Source organism: Mus pahari, chromosome 17 (assembly GCF_900095145.1).
Source record: "Mus pahari chromosome 17, PAHARI_EIJ_v1.1, whole genome shotgun sequence".
Lineage (NCBI taxonomy): Eukaryota > Metazoa > Chordata > Mammalia > Rodentia > Muridae > Mus > Mus pahari.
In genome coordinates this window covers 8424999-8452735 of record NC_034606.1, presented here as the reverse complement: position 1 = coordinate 8452735, position 27737 = coordinate 8424999, and the positions used below count along the sequence as shown (strand labels likewise).

The following is a 27737-nucleotide window of genomic DNA, read 5'->3' as shown; positions in this document are numbered from 1 at the left end:
TGGTCAGATGACTTAATAGTTCTTTTGTAGCAGTTTTTCTAACATTGGTCAGAAAACCATGCACTATCTAGATAGCTTGTAGAATTTTTACCTGCAGAGAGAGCTATCTCAACCAGAGTTTTATGAATAGCAAGAAAAAGCTGTCTACAGCAGAACAGAGCAGAACACGGAGAGGAGAGGAGAGGGGAGGGGAGGGGAGGGGAGGGGAGGGGAGAGGGAACACACACACACAGAGACTCTTATCTAAAATGCAATACTCATCTAGTGACTTATTTTTACTTTTTAAAGGTTCAAATGAAGATTGAGGCTTCATATAGACAGAGTAGCTTTCCCTCTACTTAGTCTAAATAAGTGAAATTTTATTATACATATTCAAAGACTGATTATTCTATAAAAAGTGAGTTTGCATGCTATCAATTTTTGGTATGATGCTACTTTTAATGAACACCTTCCATTAGGATTAATTAAGGACAGAAGGCAGCCGTGTGTGCAAAGAAGGCATAATCTGTTTCTTAAGGTTCTCTCAGAAGGAGATAGATGCTATACAGACGTTTGTGAAAGATAACTGAGGTCAAAAATCAATTCCTAGAGAAGCTACTTATGTCTCTCATTAACCTAAAGAGGCATTTCAATTTGTTCTGGCTTTTCTTAAAATAAAAACATTCTTCCAGCTCGATTCATATAGTGACTGTAAAGAACTGTAGAGGGCCATGGATCAACTTAGTTGTAGTACTGCACTGCACCACCAGAGGGATCCCTGGGATTTTCAGTTGTACAAATCCTGAATTGAGACACTGAAAGGTACAGAAGAAAGGGCAGATTGGCCGGCTGGCCTACAGGTTGATTGGCATAGTTCCTTTCCATGAGATTATTTAGGACACTATGTTACCCATAGAAATGTCGTCACTGCAGAATGGCTGGCCTACTGTTCATTGACAGATCTGCCTCTTCAGTGCTAAAATATGGGACGAATTTTGCCTGCAGAGCCTGTCATCGATGGTTCATGGTTACCTCTTGTGCATCTTTTAGACATGATTCCTCATCTGTATAGACAGAGTATAACAGAATTGTTCTGAGGATTACTGGAGATAGGATAGAGGGACTTATTTTATTCTGGAATATGAAATTCCTAATTCATCCTGTGATGGCTATTCATGATTGTCATCTCCACTCCATCTTCAGCTAAAAGCCAAGTGGCTAGGTACACCTGTGAGGGATTTCTCTTGATTGGATCTTCAGAAATGTGAAGACCCACCCTAAGTCCTGATTCGTTTTTTTTAATTATTTTATTAGATATATTCTTCATTTACATTTCAAATGCTATCCCGAATGTCCCCACCCTGCTCCCCTACCCACTCACTCCCACTTCTTGGCCCTGGCGTTCCCCTGTATGGGGCATATAAAATTTGCAAGACCAAGTGGCCTCTCTTCCCAATGATGGCTGACTAGGCCATCTTCTGCTACATATGCAGCTAGAGACACGAGCTCAGGGGGTACTGGTTAGTTCATATTGTTGTTCCACCTACAGGGTTGCAGACACCTTCAGCTCCTTGGGTAATTTCTCTAGCTCCTCCATTGGGGGCTCTGTGTTCTATCCTATAGATGACTGTGGGTGTCCTGATTCTTTGAGGGGAGAAGTTCCACCTTAAATCTGGGCTACACCTTCCGATGTGATGGCAGCCTAGATAATGACCATGGAAGAAAGATACTTGCTATTTGCCTTCTTGCTCTGACTCACACTGGAGAGTCTGTTCCTTCACTGGCATTTGAGTCCACTTCTTTGGGAGTCTGGAGTATACTGAAGTCCAGCTGAGACACCCAGACTTGTGGACTGAACAATTACTGGAAACTTAGACTTTCTTATCAGTAGATAGCCATTGTTGGACTGTGGTTCACCACAGTCTGTAAGTCATTCTAACAAATCCCCTTTTCTTTCTGCTCTAGTCCTGAAGAGAACTGTAACACATGTGGAGTTTTAAAATGCTGTTGTTTTGAACTAACTGCTTTTTAAATGAAGGGATACTGAAATAGATTTGTTTTATGAAATGAACTTTCAGTTACATAGCTGATATATTTTAGCCTTAAAAATAATGTTTTTAGAGTCAATTAGAAGAGAGGTTATATAGACAAATTAAAGCTGAGAATCCAAACAACTCTTTCAACACAGTAATTAAACATGTTTTTGATACTGATAATAAATCAAACCATTGCAAATTCATTAATTAAAAAATTGCCATGAGGCTGGGAAGATGGCTCAGGGGGTGAAGTGCTTTCAGGGTTAGGGTTCAGATTCCCCATGAACAACACAAAAACTAGGTGTGGTTGGATATGCCTGTAACACCCGTACTTAGTCAGGTAGAGATAAGCCAGTCTTGGTGATATCCTGCTTCATAAAGTGAGATGGAGAACAATAAAAAAAGACACTTGAAGTCAACATCTGGATTTTCATGTACACACACAGGTAAGTCTACTCAACATATACATGGGTAAGCATGTGCACACAAGTAAGTACAGCCAATACACATATGCACAAGCACATGTACACACAGACAAGTGCACCCAATACCCACATGCAAAAACTTGTACATACACAGGTAAGTATACCCTATAAATGTGTGCACAAGCATGCACAGAGAGTAAGTAAAAGCAACCCACAGCTTACTTTTCTGCCTGGAAATTTAACCTTTAGACTTCTATTTTTCTATAGCCTTGAGTTTTTTTTTATCCACTACGGCCAAGCTTGTTAGTGTGTCAACCTTTTTGTCTTATTTAGATGAAATAAGGAGTTTATAAGACAGATTTTATTTCCTGAAGGCCAAACACTTACTCTTCCTAATCAGTTCATAAATCAGAAAAATATAGACGGTTGCATATGTGACAAACAGCAGGAGCAAAGGACCCTGGCAAACAGGCAGTGGCATACACCTTAAGGGATGTTCTGGTTAATTAATTTTTTTGAAGTATGCTAACATTAAATTTTGAAAGTGGAAATGCGCACCTGTCTGCTCTACTGTCTTATATCAATCAAAAGTTTGTGATGACAGATACTCCTTAGAACACTATGTTTTCTACCTGTTTGTTAGTTTTTAAAGCCTTGAAAAAGTTAATAAGAACAAGGAAAGCTATGAGAAGACCAAGGATAAGGATTTGAAGGGGAAGCAACAGAAAGCAGCCTCAATCAGAAAATTCCGAAAGAGCACACAGCCTTCGGGAGGCATTTTGTAAGTTTGAAGGAAGCAATGAGTCATAAGAAACCAGAACATGCCCTGGATTTTAGAACTAGAAACCTACTTTCCTGGTTATAATGTATAATATAAAATATTTAATGTATATTTGAATGTATAAATATATAGGTGTCTGAAATACCTGAGAAAAATATTGTCATTTCAGGCAAACACTCCATATTGAGGCTGTAGGGTTTCAGGTACCAAAAATATTCAACTTCCCCAATAGCATTTTGATTGTCTAAGCCCCAGCTCCCGCTATTTGGTGAAACATAACCAAATTCCTCCAAATTAAGAAGCATGCAGGAGCCATCTTCTTACTTCATATCCACAACTTACTACCTGCCATGTACCCATGTGCAAAGCCTTTCATCTTAAATTTACCTGAAACATGCAAACTGTTACTTTTGAAAAATTGCTTATTCAAGGACCCACTGGAAAGGCAGGTATACAGAAGTTTTCAGCTCAATGGATTTAGTCCCCTATGTAACAGTCTCCAGCAAAGGTCAAAATTCCTGAGCACTCTTCTCTCTCGGGACACAGGAGCCTAGTAACTGCAAGACCCTGTTCACAGCCTACTGCTGTGTGATATGATTACTTCTGGACTCTAGACCCCTAGAGTTTGCAATGCGGGGAGTCCAAACAGCTCTCCAGTGTAACTTGGTTTTCTTCAGAATACAATAACTTTCTCCCTTCATAAAGGCTCCACGATAAGCTGACATCAGCCACTGTTTTTACAACCTGACAGAACAGGGTCAGAGACTTAGAAGCCCAGAGGGAAAAATGAAAAGAACAAAAGCAAAATATAAGAACGGTGTGGGCTGAGGACAGCTGAAATGAAAATAGTGATGCATAAGGTTAGACTCTGAAAAATATTTCTCTTCTGTTCAGCTATAGATGGCCACTGAGCCCATGTTCTTACCCAATTTTGTTAAAGACTTTAGTAGTTGTGCATCTTTCATCTCGATGACTAGACCACATAAGACTAATAAGACTCGATGACTAGTCCACATAAACCATCAGAAAGACACACAATTATGCAACAAGGAGTCATTTAACTTAACTAAGCAAATCCTGCAGCCATCCACAGAGCTGTCAAGTGGCATGAGTTCACTTGTAAAGCCCCTTGCACTCACCAATGGTATAGAACCTCTTCAGTTCACTTTTTCTGGAAGGATGCTTCTGGGTGTTTGCTGAGTTGTTCTGTTCTTCTTCGATGATGGGGGTCTTGGGTGCCGGGGGCTTGCTGGCTTGTGGTGCTTGCTTCCCTGCACCACCTAAAGGGTTGAACCCTGGAGCAGTAATATCCACTGACTGGGACTTTTTCTTCAACCTACAGATGAAGAATACCACACACTGTGAATACTGATTCAGGAGACAGTAGTCGCACATTTATCTCCATCATGACCTTTTATTTTTAGCACTAGAGTTACTTTGGGTTTTAAATTAAAACCTGGTCTATTTAGAAGTTACAAAACTTCCCTCTAATGTTTTAAGATAATTTAGTTAAAGAGGTATTAAGCCAATTAGAAAAATGGTTAAACCAATGAGAAAAATGTTTCTAATTATTTTGAGCAGCTCATTAAGATATATCAAAACATAATGTGATGGAGGATTTCTACTATTTTAGTGATAGCAAGCAACATGAGGTAGGCAGATGAAAGTATCGCACTTGGTCGAGCAATGGGGGCCACACTCATAAGCAGAACATCAGAAACTAGGTCAGAAAGATCCTGAGATCCAGGCCAGTTTGGAACAAGTAGGAAAACACTGTCTGAGAACTGCACTTGATCATCACATTTACTTCTAAGAGGAACACTCCGATTAAACGTCCTTATAATAAGCAATGGCAACTCAGCAAAATATAATAAAATGAGTACATTTTAACTAATATACTAATGCCTTTCTTCTTTCTGTGTCCTGTGTGTGTGTGTGCGCGCGCATGCGCACACACATGCACAGGTAGATACTGGTGCATATGCACCCATGGGCAGTGGTGAGACAAGTTGACATCAACAATTTCCTTGATTGCTCTCCACCTCACTTACTGAGACAAGCTGTGTGTCAGTGTGGCTAGGTGTTGCTGAACACAGAGCACACAGACTCGGCAGCCTCATTTTCCAGATTGCCCCAGAGGTTCCCTGTTCCTGCCTTTCATGTTTTGGAATTTCAGGTGAGTCACCATTCACCATCCTCCACTTGGATTCTAAGAGGGTTTTGAGGTCTGTACTGTGGTCCTCATACTCGCGTGGCCAGGACATTACCCATTGACCTATCTCCCTAACTCCAACTACTAGTGATTTTTAGCTTAGTCTGCTACATTATGTTAATGATGAAAATGAGAGCATTTGTACCACTTCACACATGCCCAGTAATAATAAATGTTTTCCCCACTTCTACATCTTCAAGAGGAATCAAGGTCTAATGTGAAAAGTCAAAGTTATCCACAAAATATCTTGAGCATTCATGTAGATATTATGATTGTAAAAAATTACTGTAAATGATGATTCAGTTCATTCAAATGTTTTAAACTCACAACTAATATTCTTAGGTCTTAAGCTTAGCTTACTTTAATGATTCTGAAAGCAAATATACCATCTTTAAAAAAATTTCGTTCCCTATAGGAAGTCTAGCAATTGTCTTCATTATTTATGATCATCACAGCTAAACACATGGAATTTCAAAAGTCAAACATATTTTCATGCCCTCATTATGTATTTAGGGTTTCCAGAACCCTGGATTCTACCTAATTCCTCCAAAGACTTGGGTTGGGATGTCATACAGCAAAATTCACAATTTGCCTTCAGTAAGTTTCTCCTGAATTAAATGCACACAACAACAACCTTACAGGGGAATGTGTTCTATTGATACAATTTCTTTAATGAAAGCTGTATAAGTTTTAGTCAGTTAACTATCACCAATATAATTACTATTTTATTTCCTGTGTGACATTAATATCCATGAGAATATTTTACTCAAACCAGTAGCAAATATATGTGTTCCACAACATTATTTCTGAGAAATACAGAATAAAGCCATATTGCATTCAGAACACATGCCAAGACAGTGGCTACAATGTAACACAGTTGAAACCATGGTGATGAGAAGTAACTGGAAGTCCCATGCCTCAGTGGGAGGACACTCTGTCAAGATCACATTGGAAAAATGTCTACCCATGTCTCCTAGAGCCCCAAGGATGCGTAGCTTATCTAGAAGTCATGTCTGAGAATAGGCATACCCGCACTATTCATCATACACAGAAACTGAAAGTGCCTCTGAGTCTCTGGCCACTGAATTTTACATAGCAATGGGAGCGGGAGGAGAGAGGTGTGGCTAGTGTAAGGTTCTATTTACATAAGGCTTGAAAACGGGGCAAACCCTATACCAGCCTGATTGCAGGTCTACCTCTCCTGCTGCTCCTCTAAATGGAATCCCCCCCACAGGATTCTCCTAAACTGCTCTGCAAGAGAACACCTGCTACCTTCTCACTCTCCAACATACCCATCTCCTGTGGATCCCACATTTCTTTCCCTCCTAAACTCCCCTCTCCCCTCAGTGTTTAAACCCAGCCCTCACCTCTAAGGAGGCACACTCTCAGTGAACTCCTTCCTGGGCCATTCTGACCAGTGAAGCAAGTAGGACTAATTGCAGATCTTCTAACTTCCTCCATTCCTTGAAGTCTAATTCCTAGCTCTATAGCAGACCTTCTGCTGTGGCCTCCCCTCACTTGCTGCTCCCATTCCAAAGGGACTAATTAAGCAGAGAGGGACAGAACACTTTGTTTTTCTTCCTCAAGTGATCCATTAGTCCCATAGCTAGCCCTAGCTCCATTCTAAGTCTTGGATCCCAACACTCAGAAACATTTTAACTAGTACAGAGTGACTTAGAATCTTCCCCATCCTAGATACCTGGACACCTACATAAAAATATAATTACAGCCAAGACAATATGTATTCCTTAGAGCCCAGCAATCCATCCACAGCAGGCCTGGAATATTCCAACACAGTTGAAGCAGGAGAAAAACACCTTAAAACAGCTTCTATGAAAATGACAGTGGCCTTTAAAGAGGAAATAAATAAAATCCCTTAAAGAAATCTATGAAAGCACAAAGAGAGGAAAGGAATTCACAAAACAGTTCAATACCTGAAAATGAAATAACATAAATAAAGAAAATTCAAACTGAAGCAAAGCTGGAAATAAAAAGAATTAGGAACTCAAAGAGGAACTACAAAAACAAAATTTACCAACAGAATACAAGAAATGGCAGAGAGAACGTCAACAATGAACACATGGTAAGAGAAATGGATACCTCAGTCAAAATGTTAAATCGGAAAAAATAAATCCTCGCACAAAATATCCAGGAAATCTGAGACACTATGAAGAGACAAATCTAAGAATAATAGGATTAGAGGAAGGGAAGAAAACCCCAGGTTTCTTCAAAAGCACCGAAAATATTTTGAATAAAAGCATAAAAGGAAAATTCCCTATCCTAAAGATGCCTATCAAGGTACAAGAAGCATACAGAACACCCAATAGACTGTGCCAGAAATGAAATTCCCCTCAGTACAAACTAATCAAAACATTAAACATACTGAATGAAGAATATTAAAAGCTGCAAAGAAAAAAGACCAAATAACATATATAAAAACCAGACCTATTAGAATAACATCTGACTTTGTAATAAGACTTTTAAAAGCCAGAAGTTTTGGACATTCTACAGACTCTAAGAGATCACAGATGTCAGCCCAGACTGCTATACCCAGCACAACTTTCAATCACAATTGACAGAGAAAAGGAGATAGTCCATGATAAAACCAAAATTAAGCAGCATCTATCTATAAAACAAATGCAGCTCCACAGAAGATGCTAGAAGGAAAATTCCAATATAAAAAGGTAAGCTACAACAAGGCAATTCAGGGAATAAATAATCTCAGACAAGCAAAGTCAAAAGAAAGAGCATCACTGATATATCTCCAAATCAGTGGACTCAATTCACCAATCAAAAGACAGAGACTAACAGAATGGCTGTGAAAACATGATCCATCCTTCTTTTGTATCCAAGAAACACTTAACATCAGGGATAGACATCACCTCAGCATAAAAAGATGTGAAAAAATATTCCAAGCTAATGGACCTAAGAAGCAAGCTGATGTAGCCATTTTAATATCTGACAAAATAGACTTCAAACCAAAATTAATCAGAAGAGGTAAGGAAAGACACTACATACTCAAATGAAAATTTCACCAAGAGCACTTTGTAATTCTTAACATATATGCTCCAAACACAAAGGCACCCAAATTCATAAAAGAAATACTACTAAAGCTTAAATCACATGTTGACCCCCCACACACTGATAGTGGGAGACTTCATTACCCCACTCTCATCAAAAGACATCCAGGCTAAAACTAAACAAAGAAATTCTGGAGCTACCTGATGCTATAAACCTAACAGATAGTTAGAACATTTTCCCCAACACAAAGATGGTAACTTCTCTATACCTAATGATACTTTCTACAAAAGTGCCCATATACTCAGACACTAAGTTTTAACCAATACAAGAAATTGAAATAACTCCCTGTAACCTATCTGACCACCATGAATTAAAGATGGGGAAAACCCCCCAGAAACAATAGAAACCTTACAAACACATAGAAACCAAACAACCCTCTACGGAATGACAAATGGATGAAGACATAAATTAAGAAAGAAATTAAAGGCTTCAGACAACTGAATGAAAGTGAATACACAACATACCCAAACTTATGAGATACAATGAAGGTAGTTCTAACAGCAAATTCATAGCACAAAGTGCCCACATTAAAAAAGGAAGAAATTTCATATTAGTAATTCAACAGCACACCTGAGAGCTCTAGAAGAAAAATAAGATACCACACACCAAAGGAGTAGACAGAAGAAATTATCAAAATCAGTGCTGAAACCACTCCATAAAGAGACTTACAGACCAATTTCCTTTATGAGCAGCATTGCTGCAAAAATACTTAATAACATACATGAAAACCAAATCCAAGAATATATCAAAAAGATCATTGACCATGTCAATAGGTTTCATGCTAGAAATGCAAGGATATTTCAGAATACATAAATCAATAAATGTAATCCACAAAATAAACAAACTGAAAGACAAAGTCCACATGTTCATTTCATTACATACAGAAAAGGCCACTGCAGAAAATAAAATCCAACACTCCTCCATGATAAAAGCCCTGGAGAGAGTGTACATGGTAATACACTAACATAATAAAGGCAGTTTACCGCCACCCATAGCCAACAGCCATGTCCATGGAGAGAACCTCAAAGCAATTCTACTAAAAACAGGAACAAAAAAGGGTTTGCACTTTCTCCATACCTATTCAATATGGTCCTTAAAGTCTTAGCTAGAGCAATAATCAACTGAAGAAGATTGAAGTGCAAAAGAAGAAGTCAAATTATTTTTATTTTCAGAGAATAGTATAGGATATATAAGTAACCAGAAAACTACAACTGATAAACACTTTCAGCAAAATAGATGAATATAAAAATTAACTCACAAAAATCAGTAGCCTTTCTATTTACAAATGACAAAGGAACTGAGAAATAAATCAGGGAAACAACACCTTTCATAATAGCCTCAAATAATATAAAATATTTGGTGGGGAACTCTAACCAAGCAATTGAATATTTGTATGAAAAACTCAAGACATTGAAGAAAGAAATTAAAGAAGATATCAGAAGATGAAAAGATCTCTCATGCTCATGGATCATTAGGATTAACATAATAAAACTGTTGTCCTATCAAAAGCAATCTAAAGATTCATGCAATACCCATCAAAATTCCGAAATAATTCTTCAGAGAGCTTGATAGGACAATTCTCAGCTTCACATAGAAACAGAAAACAAACACAAAAAAAACAGGGTAGCTAAAACAATCCTGAATAATAAAGATAACTCCATTCCTGATCCTAAGATGTACTGCAAAGCAAGAGTAATAAAACCAAGTTGGCATTGGCACACACACACACACACACACACACACACACACACACACACACACACACACGAGAGAGAGAGAGAGAGAGAGAGAGAGAGAGAGAGAGAGAGAGAGAGAGAGAGAGAGAGAGAGAGAGGTTGATCAGAAGACCCTGGCATAAATCCACATATACAGGACACCTGATATTTAATAAAGAAATCAGAACCACACATTTTTTTTAAAAACACAGTATCTTTAACAATGGTGTTGGTCAAATTGGATGGATGCATATACAAGAATTCAAATACTTCCAGAGTTATCACCCTGCACTAAATTCAATTCCAAATGGATCATAGACCATAAAAATCAGACAAACTGAACCTGAAAAAAAAGGAATTGAGAAAATACCCTAGAACTCATTTGCACAGGAAAAGAGTTTCTGAATAGAACACCATTAACACAAGCACTAAAATAAACAATTGAATAATGGGGACAACTTGATGCTGAAATGCTTGTGCATAGCAAAGGACACTGGCATTTGGACAAATCAGCAGTCTACAAAATGAGGAAAGATTTTAGCAACTACTATATATATATATACATATATATATATATATATATATATATATATATAGATATAGATATAGATATAGATATAGATATCATATAAACAAATAATCCATTAAAATGTGTATAGACTTAAATAGAATTCTCAGTAAAGAAAACTCAAATGAATGAGAAATACTTAAAGAAATGTTCAACATCCTTAGTCATCTGGTAAATGGAAATCAAAACTACTTTGAATGTTATCTTACATCTGTCCAAGTGGCTAAGAGTAATAAAACAAGTGACAGCTTATGTTGGCAAGGATGTGGAGTAAAGGGAACACTCCTCCATTGCTGGAGGTACTGCAGCCTTGTATAATTATGTATATACTAAGTATATACTATGGAAATCAGTGTGGCTATTACTCAGGAACATGGTAATCTATCTGTCCCAAGATTTAGCCATAGCACTCTTGGGCATAGACCCAAAGGATTCATCATTTTACAACAAAGGTACTTACTCAACCATGTTCACTATTGCTCTATTTATAATAGCAAGAAATTGGAAACAGTCTAGCTGTCCCTCAACAGAAGAATGAATAAAGAAAATGTACACTTACATAGCAGAGTATTTTCACTCAGCTGTTAAAAAAAATGACACCATAAAATTTGTAGGCTAATGGATGGAACTAGGGAAAAAAATCCCAAGTGAGGTACCCCAGACCCAGAAAGATAATATAGGACGTATTCACTTATATGTGGATATTAGCTGTGAAGTCAGTGATAACCAAGCTACAATCCATAGAACCACAGAGGATAGAACCATAGAATAAGGGACAGATAGCACAGATAGATCATCTTAGGAAAGTGAAATAGTTAATGATGGTTGGATGGTGAGGGGTGGGGCTAGAATTGGAGGATCAAGTTGGGAGGCAGAGAGGGAATTGGAAGAATGAAAGCAGGGAAAGAAAGCTTAAATTCCAGGGCCATTTGAGGGGTGGTATAGAAATCTCTTATAGTAGAAACTTCCTAAGATACATATATGTACAAAGACAATCATCAAGTAATGGGAGAGACCGAATCCCAACTGGCTAAATGAAGCTTCCAGTAAGGAAATTGGGTCACATCTAATTGAGGTGTTGACTAAGGGGATTCCATGGGACTCCCCATACAACCCAAGACAATATGCTGCTCACCACAAACTGACAGCAAAGTCCCATTGCTGAAACACCTTCACTACTCATTGGAAATGGAGAAGTCAAGCAGGTCCCCTCATAGTGCCTTCACCCCTTTGTTCTAGAGTCTTTGGTACAGAAATGTATTCTTCATGCTACAGAAAGAGAAATGTAAACACCAAAGCCAACTACAAACCCTGTGACCTATAAATGGTGTCCTGCCTGTAAAATAGGCTAGGGCAATGGTGGCACAAAGCTTGTGGGAGTCACCAACCAATAACTGATTTGACTTTAGGCCCATTTCACAAGATGGAACCCACACTTATCACTACTTGGGTGACCAAGAACCAGAGACTAGATATCCTAGAGTCTTTCAGTAAAACCAAATACCACTAGTCTTAAAATACAATGACATCTAAAATACACAGTGATAAAATGACTCCTAATAAATTTCTATTATAATCCTGAATCAGTGCATTGTTCAGTTGTTATAGGATAAACTTCTTCCTGAAGCAGATGGAGCAAGTACAGAGACCTACAGACCAACATTATGTAGAAAGAGAGAAACCTTGTGTGCTAAGTTCTAAATGGGATGGATGTCTCCATAAAATCCCTCTCCTCAAAGCATAGAGAAGCCTGCAGCAGGGGAGATGGAAAAAATGTGAAAGCAGAGGGGATGGAGGACATCAAGGAAACAAGGCCCTCTAAATCAGCATGATCAAAGCTCATATGAATGCACAGAGACTGATGCAGCATGCACAGGGCCTGTGTGGGCCGGTACCGGGTTCTCTCATCACCAACTATGACTTCCAGTTCAGTATTTTTATGGGATTCCTGAGTGTTCAAACAAGTGGGCCTCCGAGTCTTGTGTTTTATCCTGGTATGTCCTCCTTCTGTTGGTTTGTCTTGTCTAACTTTGATGTGACAGCATTTGTTCATTTCAGTATATTTTATTTTCTTTTTTTTTATCTTTTTAAAACCATGATGCCAAATCCAACGAAAATCTAAAATCATGAAGCAATATTTTGCAATTTAAATATTAGTTTCCTTTAATCCTGATATTTTGTGATACACTATGAAAGAGTGGGAGTTCAAGAAACAGGTATATTTTAGTACACAACTAGATGAAGAAAAAATTAGGGAACAGTTCATTAAAAGAGTGATTCCTCTGTGCAGTTCAGAAGATGACAATGCTGGCATCAAGGGACAACAGGAATTTCTCAAAGAATGCTCCTTTTTTCTTAAGGAATGGGAGAAAGGTGCTATAGGAGAGCATTCCTCACTCCTCACAAGTGAGAAATGAAGAGCATGGAGATTGGATTGAGGTGTGTTTCGAGTTGACATCTTCCAAGAGTGCGGGAAAGGACCGATGTCGCCAGTATCTACAACTGAATACAGCATAAGACTTCCAGTGAAATACCTATTTTAGTGTTAAACAAAGAAACAAAAACCAAAAACAGAACCAGGCCAAACCACATACAATATTTAAAGTGTGAACAGGGTCATGTTAAGTTATTACACTGATGACAAATGAAGACATTGCTAGGTCTTTTAGTAATCTTTTTATGTAATCTAAGCACTGAGCGTATTAACTTTTTGAAAAATGTATAATTTTTGCCTCTTTCTGAGTACATGCTATGATTCATTAAATAACTTCCATGAAAAATTGGGTGACTTTTACCCTCCTTTCAATGATGTAATGGCTAATGGCACAATGATTAAAATGAAACTCTTGGTCTTCCTGTCTCCCCCAAACAGAGAACACAGTGAAACTGGCAAGGAGGGACGAGCTCTATATGGAGGATGGCTACTTTCCGTGAGCTAGAATGTGTTCTTCAGGGACATGCGATGAACAGAAAGGGAAGATACCTACCACCAGGGAGCATTTACTCCTACGGAGTGAAACCAGCAACAGGGAAACAACAAACAAACAAACACATAACAATTGATGTGATGGCTTAGATTATATAAGCGGGTACATGTCATAGTTGCTAAGGTTCTACTTTACTGAAAAACTTCACAGTGGCCCACCACCCTTTTAAAGTCGCCTGGACTGAGCTGAGGCTGCAAAGCCAAAGGAAGAAGAGAACACCAGCATTTTCCTGGTTTCTCTGCTTCTTCTGTAAACATCTTTCCCAAGTGAGACTTGAAGGGTGATGTACTTTCCTACTTCTGTTAACATCTAGAGGATCCTTAATAGGCTTTCTGGCTTGTGTAAGACAAGCTTTAGCACAGTCTTAGAAAGCAGAATTGTGTGGGTAATTGAATTACTCTCAAGAGTTCTAAAGTCGACTATTATAGTTGACAAGAAAACTTGCTAAATGCTACCTTTGATTTCCAAATTCCATGAGGGGAGAAATCTTTCTAAAATTTAAACAATGTTCTTAATTAAATGTGTTAAATAATTGTAAATATAGCCTAATGGAATATGTAGGTGTGTGAGAGAGATAAAATACCCTGTAGTAAAGTGTTACAAAAATCATCCCCTAATAGGCACTGAAAAGAGCTTTCTTTAATGAAATTTGCATTTCAAAACAAATACAAAAGAGTGCCAGTAACTTAAATGGAGAATAGGAATTGGGGAAAGAAAGCATTCTGGTTGACTTGGCTCCTGCAAACCGATGGCCTGGCATTCCACAATCCTTGCTTTCTCTTGTTCTTCCCCTTGTGAACAGAAAAGAACTAAGCCACACCTGTCCTTGGGCATTCTAACACGCACATATTTAACCTGGCAATAATGTCAGCATTGAACTTGTAGGAGGTACACTGCACTTAGTAAGAAGGAGGCTGTGCACACTCTGGAAGGGAGAGTTTGCAAGAGTGCAAGACAAGAAGGGACAAAATGCTGTCCCTTGCTTGGTGCACAATATGACACTTCAACGGATAATTCTGAATTCAGAAAAGAAACACATTAGTGGGTTCATTTGCATGAGCTTATACTTTTTATTTGTGGAGGCAGGAGTCAAAAGTTCAGTTCAGAGTCAGGGGAAGAGCCCAGGGGATCATGAAGGAGAATAGATAAGAAACTACGTGGGGAGCTTTAATCCATTTCTAACTGTAAAAATGGGGTTCAAGAACATTTCACATAAGAATTAGAAGAGGCCCAATATGTTGAAGGTGGGATATGAGGTCAAAGTATCATAAATAATAAAGAAACTGGTACAAAACCTTTAGGATTAGACAATTTAAAAAATCAGCAGCAAAATTTTACTCTCAAATACTTTAAGATTTACATTGGAATCACTGTTAATATTTGATTGAGTTTCTGCTCACTTTTTGAGTCAAATACCTAAAGCTTTGGGATTTAACGGGTATCTGAAAGCCAGAGCTTGGGGCAGTAATGACTAAAGCTGGTTTCACATCACTCACATCAGAGAAAAGCACCCAACCAAATGCTCAACTCTGCTAAACAGCTGTCAACATGACGTGGCTCCCTTTGTGGTCCAGCCTTTTCTGCTGTCACTTCTGACGTGGTCCAGCCTTTTCTGCTGTCACTTCTCATACTGTTTGCGACTCATCCTCTTCTCTTCCTCTCATAAAATGAAACCTTCTGACCTTTAATCTTCTGCTCGAGTCTGACCAAGCCATGCTTTTCGTTTTTCCCTGTCTATCATGTTTGGCATCTTTGAATAGTCTAATTATCCCAGTTGTCTGACTACCGCGTGTTATCACCCTGGCTTACATACAAGAAATTTATAGTTTCTTTTTACCTGACTTCTTAACTGGAATTACCCCTCCATCCGTTGGTGTCCAAATTAAATCTACATTATTACTAATTGAGAGTGTGCCTGAGTTCTGCACCTAAGTGAAAAACCAAACCAAACCAAATCTACTGCTCATTTTCTATAGTCCTTGGATGGTAGTGGTAATAGCAGCAACAGATGATCAAATCTACAATAGTTTAACTGGAATGTTCCCTCTGCTTCAGGAGTTCATGGGAATACATCGTTAAGACACAGTCTGAATGTGAAACGTCTCTGACAAGCTCAGATATTTGGTCCCCAGGTGGTGGCAGTGTTTGCAGAGATTACGCATCCTTTGGGATGGTGGACTATATAACAACGGGAGGTTGCCAGGGACATGCCTTCAAAGCAAATATTGCTTCTGCTGTCTGCTGCCTGACTAATCTGCCAGAAGTGAGGACATGTGGCTATTGCCTCATACCCCTGCAACTGACCAACTGCCATGTCTTCCTGCCAGGATGGACCGTATCACTGATAACCAGGAGCCAAAATGAACCTTTCCTCCCTTAAGTTACATCTGTCATGTTATTTTATCCCAGTGATGAGAAAAGAAACTGTAACAATATATAGAAGCCACATTTCTATATGATAGACTATTCACCTGGAATAATAGCATAGAGCTAAGACTACAGGCATACACTTCCTAGAACTAAATCCCTAACCTCACATGAACTAGCTGTTTAGACTTGGGAAAAATTCAACATCTTGTTTCAATTTTTCATCTCTAAATTGAAATATTAATACTAATGTAAAAATACTGCATGAGAATTAAACTGGTAGAATGGTTGTCATATACTAAGTGTCATGTAAGTTCTTGCTTTAAACAAAAGCAAGCAAACATGAGCAATCATTAACCATTTATACTGTTTGATAAACAAGGTCATAATATCATGCACTGTACATTATATTGATCAGGAACAATTAAGCAAACGGCATCATATTCCTATGTGCAGAAGGGTCAAGTGACAGTATTGAAAGTGATGAGGTGACAAAATCGGAAAGCTGGAGACCAGCCAGGACGTTTAGAACTAAATTTCACACCTAGAATTAAAAGATAGAGGAGAATTTCAGCCTTTATAATCCAGGTCTTTTAAGATCCTGAAAGATTCTTGAGCAATTGTGCTCTCACCTTGATAATGGTATGCATGATGTAAGGTAACTTTAGACAAGAAAGCCATTATGAGCATAAGATATGAGTAATTTGTTAAACTGGGTAGTAGATCCAACTAATGGAATTTGAGATGCGAAGAAAAACTGCTCAAATTCACATGGTGCCAAGTGTTTCTTGTACGGTACTCAAACACAAACCTGAATGTACCTGGATAACTGTCTATCTCAAGGCTCAACACTTACAGCCCTTCATGTAATTTCCAGCAGGCCTTCTGTGGCTTGCACATCTCATTACTGCCAGAGAAGCTGCCTCCTGGCATCCTAAAAGAGCTAATGTAAGGGTATTATTGAAACTAGTGAAGCTGCTGAGAATGCAGGTTTTCCAAGTTGGATACTGTGGTTTCTGCAAGAGTCTTAGCTCACTAAAAAAGAGCTTTGGGGAGCAAATGCCTAAAAAAAAATTCACTTGCAAAATTAAGGGCTTTTGTTACCCCTACTATAGAGTGTAACTGGGAAGTCAGCAGCTGTAAACAAAAATGAGGAAAAAAAAATTGGGCATACTCGGTTCACATTCAGAAGAAATGGCAAATTGGAAACATATGCATTGAAACAAGGAACCTATTTCTTGGGGTGAAGAAAATAGCAATTCTGGCTTACTCCATGACTGCAATAGCCATTTTCTTCCTCCGGTTGCATCAGAAATTATCGTTCTCATTTATACTTCCAAATCCATGGAAAGAGCTTAAATAAAAGAATCCTCTGGGAATGCAAACTAGAATTGGAGTCTTTAGGACATCAGAATTAGATAGCCTGTTACCATAAAATAGCAGTCTGACCTTGTCTTCATTCCAAGAAATTCATGTTTTTCATACCACAGGTATTCACATATCAGGGATTTAACCACCAAACTACAGATGAAATGATATGCAGAACTGGTCTGCTAGAAACCCTAGCATAAACAGGACAATTCCTTAATTCCAACTTTGAAATCAGGTCACTAAAAATACGGAAAAAGTAAGGGAAAGTACTGAATCCATTGCAGTTATAGCTAATGTTATGCTAGAAATACTAGAAATTCTTAACCAATTTTTCCTCCCCAGTGTTAACTAAATCCTAACATAGAGAGTTCCCATTTCTTACTGAACTTTCATGGAGAAGACATCAAGCTCCAAGTTTGCCAGCTGCCCTTCTAATATATGAACTTGGCGGCAGCTCAGAGAAAAGAGGTGAACAAAACCTTTCTGTTAGATCTCTTTACCGGCAGTTCCATTTGATTACTGTGTGCATAGAGATTCTTCACATGGCACGTAGAGGGACCCCTCATCATTTTATTCCTGGGACCTAGCAGAGTGCTTGGTACACAGAAGTTGCTGAATAAATAGTTGAATGGATCTCACAAGACAATTAATCAACAAATCAAGCAGGAACACAGGCATGAATATAAAAACATACAAAGCAACCAAAAGTAAGATTTTGGATTATTTTTTAGATTATCTACTGATTAATTTATTGCAACTATATAACCAAGCCTTGTGCCCAACCTTCGTGAGAATGGGAAATTATTTTACCTTCCTACTATTATTATAAATCCAAACCACATCACCTCAACTCTCCTCTCATAGAATCCACTTTAAATGTTTACATGGATATACAGAACGCTTCAGTGATAGAATAGTTCAATATAAAGAGCCAGAACTTTGGAAACAAAGAGCTGGGTTCAAGTTCAGGATGTCCTTCATTTAATAACCTACTAATAAATATTTTAATTGTATTACTAGAAAAAATATACACTTTTAGAATAAACATTAAACTTGGAATATCATATTTTTGGTATAAATTCTGAAACAGTAAATTAGTACTAGTAAAATTTTTATGAGATTTCCCCTTCCATGTATTTTCTGATTATGCTATTATATTGAAAGCATTCAATTTTTTTCTCTTTTTTTTGGTTTTTCAAGACAGGGTTTCTCTGTGTAGCCCTGGCTGTCCTGGAACTCACTTTGTAGACCAGGCTGGCCTCGAACTCAGAAATCTGCCTGCCTCTGCCTTCCAAGTGCTGGGATTAAAGGTGTGTGTCACCACTGCCTGGCTGGAAGCATTCACTTTTAAATTGCACATGTATCAAATTTATTTTGGCTTTTGCCTTGGAACTGCAGAGCCTTTCAGCTGGAAAAGCTTGAAAGTGGAAAGACATTATGTAAATCTAAAGATTAGAGCTTGAGGGATTTTGAAGTTAAATTCTTCACATGTTAAAGTCTATAATAACTCTTAGAGCTGAACTTTAATTTCATTACCTTTGATGAAATGATTTGTAACATATGATTGCATTCTGTTTACTCATTTAAGGAAAAAAAATAAATCAGAACATATGAAACTATTTTAAGACTTTAGGCTCCTAGCCAACCCTACTGATTAAAGGCATTTATTTTTAACAGGGCCTATTACAAAGACTCTATACAAGCATATGGGTTAGCAGACTAAAAGCAAGTTTTGTTCATAAAGAACATAAAGCAACTTATCCTTAACTTAATGAAGACAGGCTTCTGTGACTAGTGAGGATCTGGGTAAAGCCTAGAGGTTCACAGACACATTGACAACAAAGACAAGAAGCTTTCCTCCCAATTCCTTAGAGGCACGCGAGGCAGGAATAAGAGAGAACAGGAAATGTAAAAGCTTCACTTAAACATTAATTTAGGAATTGGATAAAAAACCATCTTTCTGGTTTATCTAGTATCTCATGATCTCTTTAAACCAAACCATCTATTGATGGGTACAGAACAGCTTTAAGTCACTCTAAATATTCTAAAATGAAAATGACATTTTAAAATTTTATTTAAATATCAGAACATTACTGATTGAAACTTTTTTTTTTTTTTAGACTGGTGGAGGTGTAGCTCAATGGTAGAACATTTTAGTATACTTGAGGTTCTAGATTCAATCTCTAGGAGGGACATAAAAAGAAAAAGAAACATTTTTAGGGAATGGTCATCTGGGGTTGCGCAGACAGTTGCCATGGTGATACTCTTGATTTGAAAGGACAAGAACTTGAATTTGATGGCCAGAACTCATATATAAAAAAGTCAGGCATAGGTTCACCCTTATAATGCCAGTGTCCGGGGAGCCAGAGACAAGCAAATTTCTGGAGTTCTCTCACCATCAAGCTCAGACTGATAGAAGAACTAAGCCCTGGGCCAGTAAGAGACTCTCAAAAGATGGTGGGTGGGGCTAGCAAAACAACTCAAGGTAAAAGTACTTATTGAGTTTGAGTCTTTGAACTCATGGAGAAGAACTGGATGTCTGTAATCCTAACTCCTGCACTCATGGGAGGAGATGCGGGGAGAGTTAGGAGAATCAGCTGGATGTTACATTAGAGAGAAAAGTGGCACAAACAAGTGAGACCCTGCCTCAGAAACAAGACAGAAGAAAAAACAGGCTGTGGAAATACTGTTCATCATCTTCCACACATATGCTGTGGCTCCCGTGAATCTGTACTTAAATCTCTCTCTCTGTCTCTCTCTCTCTCTCTGTCTCTCTCTCTCACACACACACACCCACTTCTACACACACATTCACATACACAAAATATGCAAAAATAAACATAAAACTTTTGAAAAGTACAGTCTATTTGTTACTTGACTCATTGTTGGGATAAAATGCATTGAGAATGGATAAAAGCATGGTTAGATGCACGATCTAATCAACAGGCTGGAGCTACAAGACCTTAGTAAGTGTGTGTCAGGTGCTGGGTATTATGCTAACAAGCATTTTACTGTAAGATCCCCAGTCCTCAGAGTTATCCATATTTAATTTGCAACATAAGGAAAAAAAAATCAAGTCAAGGCTAAATGCAGAGAAACTAAATATTATGTGTACATTAACAGATGCAAGAGAAAATAGGAACAACGCAAAACTACACATTCACACACAATTGCGTAAAAATTTCATGAAATTACTACACAATTGTTTAAGAATACAACACCTTCTGGCAATTATCATAAAAGAGAAAGAAAGGAAATCTAGTTATTGTGGGTTGGAGGCTTTTGAACCCATAGATGGTGCTAGGTAAGGGTCAGGGTAAGGGCAGAACTAGTATCTAAGGGATTGTGTTCTTTGATATCTATGTTAGCAAATGTAAAATCATTGACTTAGCGCTCACTCTAGAAACTATTTCATGTCGGATTATCCCATTCACATTTGAACTTCCAGTGTCCTGTAACATAGTAACTACTCCTAAGTCTGACTTCCTCGAAAAGTAAATCGATTCCCTGGGAAGCTTCAAGCAGTCCAGGAAGGACAGCCCTGAAGCCCTCTTCCTCTTGCTCGCTGACTGCTTAAGCTTGACCCTGCCACTTCAACCGCACTGCTCTGTGCTCGTCCCACTGTGCTGCCATAGAACGAAACGACCAGTATCCCAGACTGGATAGAAGCCTGAAATAGGACACATAGCGTACACCTCTCTGCTTTGTTGTTTGTGCAATGCTGATGCACGTGGTGTTAACCACATAAAGTTGTATGTCTTTGTATCCAATCATTGTCTGCTGAGTCATCTTCATTGTTCAGGGCTCACCTTGTTACCCGCAAGGATCTTTGTGGCAGACATCAGCTCTTGCCTTTCATTAGGTGTGTAAAGTAAAGCTGACTCCTTTGGTTGGCTGAGGTATTTTATGAGGTCATGGTAGTGGTCCACATCAGATCTCACAGCTGAAGTCTCCACTTTGTGAACGAATGCAGCTATTGCCAGTGTCACTAAGAGAACCCCACTGCCACAGATGGGGTAGTGCACCTCTCTTCTCCTTCTGGTGGTTTACTCACCCCCATCCCCCATCCCCTCACCCCCATCCCCCCACCCCCACCCCCATCCCCCTGCCCCCCCAACCCCCACCCCCACTTTCTAAGACAGTATCTAAGACTCTATCTGTCAAGTTCTCTCTTACTGGGTCACTTCTTGGCAATGAGAAACAAGCGTCCTTTCCCATGTAAATTTCAGAACACACACCACACAATCGCTCTTTGTAATTTGTTGTCAGATATCCCAGGCAACTACAGTAGCTACACCTCTTCACTTCCTAGGTTTGACTTAAGCTTAAGCTCTGGCTTGTCCTATTGTGGCATTTCCTTATTGCGGTGTAACCAAAGGTTGACCAAGGAAAGTAGTGAAAGAAGAGCCAGATGTCAGATCCTTCTAATGAGAGAGAGAGAGAGAGAGAGAGAGAGAGAGAAAGGAGGAGGAGGAGGAGGAGGAGGAGGAGGAGGAGGAGGGAAGGAGGGAGGGGCGAGCAAAGGTCAGAGGTTAATATCACAATTGATTTCTCCTCGTTTTTTGTTTGTTTTTGAGATAAGGTCTTTTACTGACCCTTGATCTAGCTACTCTGGTTGGTCATTTAACTCCAGAGACTTGCCTTTCTCTGCTTATGACCACTGTGGGGATTACAAATACAAGCTGTCACACCCAGATTTCAGAACACAAGTAATTTGGAGAGTAATTTGGAAAAGTTCTCTGCCCACCGCATTAAGCTAACTTACTTTCACCTCCTCTTTGTGGGTAATGGGGGGGTCTGAACTCAGTAACCCACTCATGCACAGAAAGCACTTTACAAATTGAGCCATCTCCTCAGGCCTCTATATTTGAATTCTTTAGAGTCCACTGCCTTCTGCTATGATCTGGGGTCTCCACAGCAAAAAGCAGATGGTTGTTATATTTCAAGTCCTTATGACTTATAAAACAAAACCATAGAAAGTTCTGTGCTTGTACAGTGCCTCTCCCAAAGTTTGGATTTGCCTTAAAAGAGCCTCTAATGTATATGATCTATTTCAGAATATCTCTAACTCAAAAAAGATATCAGGTTCAGGTAATTGTGAGTGGTGAGCTGTTGCTCTTGGGAATAATTAGATTAAGAAAAAAAGTGACATTGGAATTAGTTTAAAAAAAAAAAACAGTCTGACAAGGTAGATTGTAAGCACAGGGATGAAATGAAATATCACTATTTTAAGAGGGGATTTATCAAAGAAAAGCAGCTACCTATTACAATAGAATATAAAACACAAGTTATGTTAGACAAAAATGGAGGGGTATATCGAATATCAGAATAAAGAGCAAACATGTGGACTGAGTCAGCTGACTTCCAAAGCCCAACAAAACCAAAACAACCCCAAGGGCACTGCTGCTCGTGTTTGCATTTTGCCATGATGTGGTATGATCAGGTGGGCACAGGGTACACACAGGCACTCACAGGGCACCCGAGAAATGGTTCCCAAACACCTCAGGTGACTTTTCCTATTTGAAATATCATTTATTCAGACCCACTACTCTCATCTCGTTTTCTCTGGTGACTCCCAGAAGACGGACAAATGCTTTGAGAGGCCTGAGATCCAGGCTAAGGACAGGCTGCTTGGGACAATATGGGATGCTCAGTACAATGCAAATATTAAGAAAGGACCTTGTAAAACGTAGTAAGAACCAAAACCTGACTGCAGAGCCTTGAGCTCAGTGTTGAGCACCTGCAGGTGCCACACTCATGAATCAGACCTACGAATGCTGCCTGACCAGGTCCCCTCAGTGACTTCCCAAAGCACAAAAGTTCTGCTTTCTAGTAGAATCTATTTCTTAAGAAAAACAATGGCTTTACTTTGAATACACAAATATAATGTCCTTTATCTCTTCTCACAGCCATCTCTTGCTCCCCTCCCCCATCAGTCACCTTTCTAGTCCCACCAAACTCTCTTGTGTCATGCTGACATCTTTTGGTAAAGTATGAGAGAATGTGTTATTTGCCCTTTGAGTCAAAAAAAGCACAGCTTCTAAAGAAATGCTTCTGTCTCACATAAGAATTCTGTATAAAACTTTTCCCAGAATGCTTTTCCAGATTGATGGAGTCTTTGCTATTGGCCGGTAAACAATGCCTTGCAGGTCAGAGCTCAACCACAAAGTACTAGAGATGATGAATTTAAACATCATCTTAACGTTCTTGAAGTTGAAATCCCCTTAGTTTAAGTTCTCATCAGGTTCACAGTGGAGTTCAAGCACAATGGTCTAGCATAAGCAATTTGATCTTAAGCACCCAGGGATTTCAGGGGAAAGGTTAGGCGGAAAATTGGGGACTGTCCCTAAGTCTTGGAGTGGAAGTCAACTGTGGAGGAAGTACTTCCCCTTCCCTTTCTACTGGGGGAGAAGACTTTGTAGGGACCAGAGCTTTACTCCATTGACACAGTAGTAATTTCAGAACACAGGTAATTTGGAGAGTCCTTGGAAAAGTTCTCTGCCTACCACATTAGGCTAACTTACTTTCGTCTCCTCTTTAATTCCACTGTGGATAGCTTCTACTATTCCTTTCTCTCTTTAAGCCCATTATGTATACAGAGAACTAAACCATTTCTTTTCTTCTTTAATGTAACTGCTGTCATGTGAGTCCCTTCAAGGGCTTATTTCCTCACTCCGAGCAGATTCCAAGCCACTCATGTACCCTCCCAGTTCCCACATGGACCATCTCTGTATGCCCCCTCACACTGCCTGTTCTACTGATTGATTTCCCCATCTTCCTACAGACGTTGAATGAGCCCCAGTGCATCACACTGGAAGCGGCTTCTGCTTGAAATACTTCTTCCATAAGATTCACATGTCTGCTGGCTCTTTGTTATCTAGGCCGAACCTCCGAATGGCCATCCTTGCCTTTCAACCACAAGGAGTCAGCTCCCCTTCACTCTCACTTGTGTCCCACTCAGACAATTCATCGTTGATGTGTTTCTGTGAGAAGTATTTATGACCTTTTATTTTTTTATGCTCCTTTCATTCCAGATGTGAGAGTGGCAGGATTGTCTGGCCTGTTTAACTACAAGATCCCCAGCGCTAAGAACAAGGTTTCAGACGATGCTGCGATGCCATTACACACTTGGGGACTTCATCCTGCACCAAGGAGGACATTCTCTTATTCAGAAATGATTGTTGCTATGTAGAGGCTTTTTACTTATATAAAGAACAAACCCTTAAATACAACTTGTCTGGCTATAGTATATGCTGTGTGTTTCCTTAATGGTTAAACTCATTGGCCCTCTAGAGTAATTCCTTAGGATCTGATTTAGGAATTCTATGCACAGTGATTTTACATATATATATATATATATATATATATATATATATATTAATGTATATATACATGCATATATACTAATGTACTTTAGCCAGAAGGTAGACACCAGGCCTTATTTGCAATTCTTGCCTCATTGACTTTTGTCACAGTAAGCAAGTGAAAAGTCCTTAACTATATATGTACCATTCACTTCTCAATGTCACAAGCAACAGAAATTCTGCCTTATTATCCAGACAACAACCTGCAATTGCAAGTCACGGCAGAGACAGTGACAAGCAAGTCAGTGCCTCAGCAGAGCCCAGTTCTCTCTGCTATTGCGCATGCACCCATCGAAGCTCAAGGGTATTTCTGGAGTCAGAACTCGGAGGCTGCTTCATCTCCCTATGCATGTCAACGGCTTCTGTTTGCATCCTTTCCCCTCTGATGTGAAGCATCAAACACGATTCTATACGTTATGGAAAAATTCAAGAAGAGTGAAGTTCTGTGAAACTTGCTCCTAATTCTTGTCACGCACTTGCTGGATTAAGGGCAGCAATTGTGGTACAGCGGTGCTCTGTGGATGTGTTCATCCTTTCAATAAAGTAGAACCAAAGCGTTACATAAGTTTTGGAGAATATAAAACTCTGTCGACATTTAAGGATGAGTCCATTTTGTTATTTTTACTGGCAAGGCTATGGGATAAGAAAAAGGAAACCTTATATGGTTTGGATCACAGAAAGTAAAGGGTCGGAAAAGAAGACAACCCATAGTAAATATGTACAATTTGTTCAGGATTTAGGATGACCCTAGATGACCAATGTTGAATAAAGACTCCAATTTTTCATTAGACGAAGTATTAGCTCAAAGCAAAAGGAGTAATTAATAGTTATTCTCAGTAAAATGATTTTTTATCTTAGTCACAGAAAATGGGATTAAGTATGTGTGTTCTTAACTATTGGTTTTCTGTTTTGCTAAGGAGTCACAACCATTATTAGTTTGTTTATTGCCATATGAGAAAATGAGGAAAATCAATGTCACATGACATTGTTTTGGAAAAAATATCAGAGGCCCAGGATTATTATTTGCATGAAATACACACACACACACACACACACACACACACACACACACACTTTAGAATATAATTAGAACAGAGCAAGCTGCAGTCATGATTTTAAACATCAATCTTGAGCTGAGAATGACTGAATATACATTCCTAAGGCTTATGCTGTGGTTTGAAGGACAGACTTTGGACTTTCAATGAAAGTTTAATCAAGCTAACTAATAGGTGGTCTCTAAACTGTGCCATGAAACTTATTCATTAATAGCCAACATTTTTATAATTTCTGCATAGAGAATATTTATCCTAGAATATTCTCATTATATTTGAATTGCTCCCGTGATTGGTTTATTTTTAAAACAATCATGGAAATGTATTCCATATGGATCATTTAGACAGTAAATATCAGACACGCTTGAGAAAATTGTATTCCTAATTGTAGATTCCTGATATTCAAACGATATAGAATTTTCTTAAAAGTGAATTTTTGGACAATGTTTCCATGTGGGACTAATAGGCATAATATATGTTAAATTCCTATAGTCTCTAGAAGGACTGTCAGTCTCTCCTGCATAAGGCCAACTACTAATCAAATTTATAGAAAGAAATTAAAATAAGAAAAAAATGGCATATCTGTAATCAGAGATGAAGGACCAGCAGATGTGAATCTGGTTAAAAGTGTATTAACCAAGTCCATAAATGAGTTTTCCTATGAAATGCACATACATATTTCACAAAGATAGGACTACAACTGACCAGAAATTAAAACATTTATATTATGTGTGGGAGGTTGCAAAATTTTCTATCAAAGTACATCTAGCCATGCTCAGAAATGCGGTGAACATACACCTTCACACACACATGTACATACACGCACATACTCATTCACAAGTATAATCATACAGAAACATGGATACATATACATGCATACACACTCACACATACATGCATGTACACATATATACATTCACATATCCACACATACTAATATACACAAATGCACACAAATACATACACATATACAATCCCCCATATACAAGTATTGATTACACACCACACACATACACACACATACACACACACACACACACACACACACACACACACACACTTCTCTAGAAGCTCTTCCTCTTTATGTCCAATAAGGTAATTTCAGTTAAACCACACACTGGCACTGGCATGCTGAAACACAAAGGAAAGTAATATCAGATTCACCAAATATAAACATGATTTTTAAAATAATAGACCAAACATTATCACCAATACAGTGGCTAAGACCCCAAGAAACTCTTCCAAGAGTATTAACTAATAAAAATGTCTACAGATAGCCGGGTGTGGTGGCGCACGCCTTTAATCCCAGCCCTCGGGAGGCAGAGGCAGGCGGATTTCTGAGTTCGAGGCCAGCCTGGTCTACAAAGTGAGTTCCAGGACAGCTAGGGCTACACAGAGAAACCCTGTCTTGAAAAACCAAAAAAAAAAAAAAAAAAAAAAAAAGTCTACAGATGACTTTTATCACTATATCACTCAACTGTTACTATGACTATTTTTTGAGTATTGTGTGATTAATACCTTTACCTTACCTTCAGATAAAAGCAGCAGGTATAGTATTATAAAGAAACTGAATGCGTGAAAAGAATCACCCAGTTGATGAAAAAATTACCCGTCAAAACCACAAAGAAAACATTAAGTCTGCTGATTCAAATAACTCCATTAATTGAGTTCCCACACCAACCTAGGGACATTATAGGTATCAGGCTTTTATAAGTCAATTTAGTCAGCAACCAAGTACTCAGAGTCTATTGTACAATCATCAAAACGATTTATGAAATGTCTTTCAATGTGCTTGTACA

The 27737-nt window shown here is 38.6% G+C and overlaps 1 protein-coding gene across 3 annotated transcripts in view; it reads right to left on the bottom strand.

Moving 5' to 3' along the window:
* The window catches only part of Oxr1 (oxidation resistance 1), a 406656-nt gene that overhangs the window by 198829 nt on the left and 180090 nt on the right, over positions 1-27737 (bottom strand). For all 3 annotated transcript variants that reach the window (XM_029531089.1, XM_029531092.1, XM_029531090.1), the window contains exon 3: positions 4361-4557. In XM_029531089.1, the coding sequence (XP_029386949.1) occupies positions 4361-4557 (197 nt within the window). The remainder of the gene's footprint in view (positions 1-4360; positions 4558-27737) is intronic.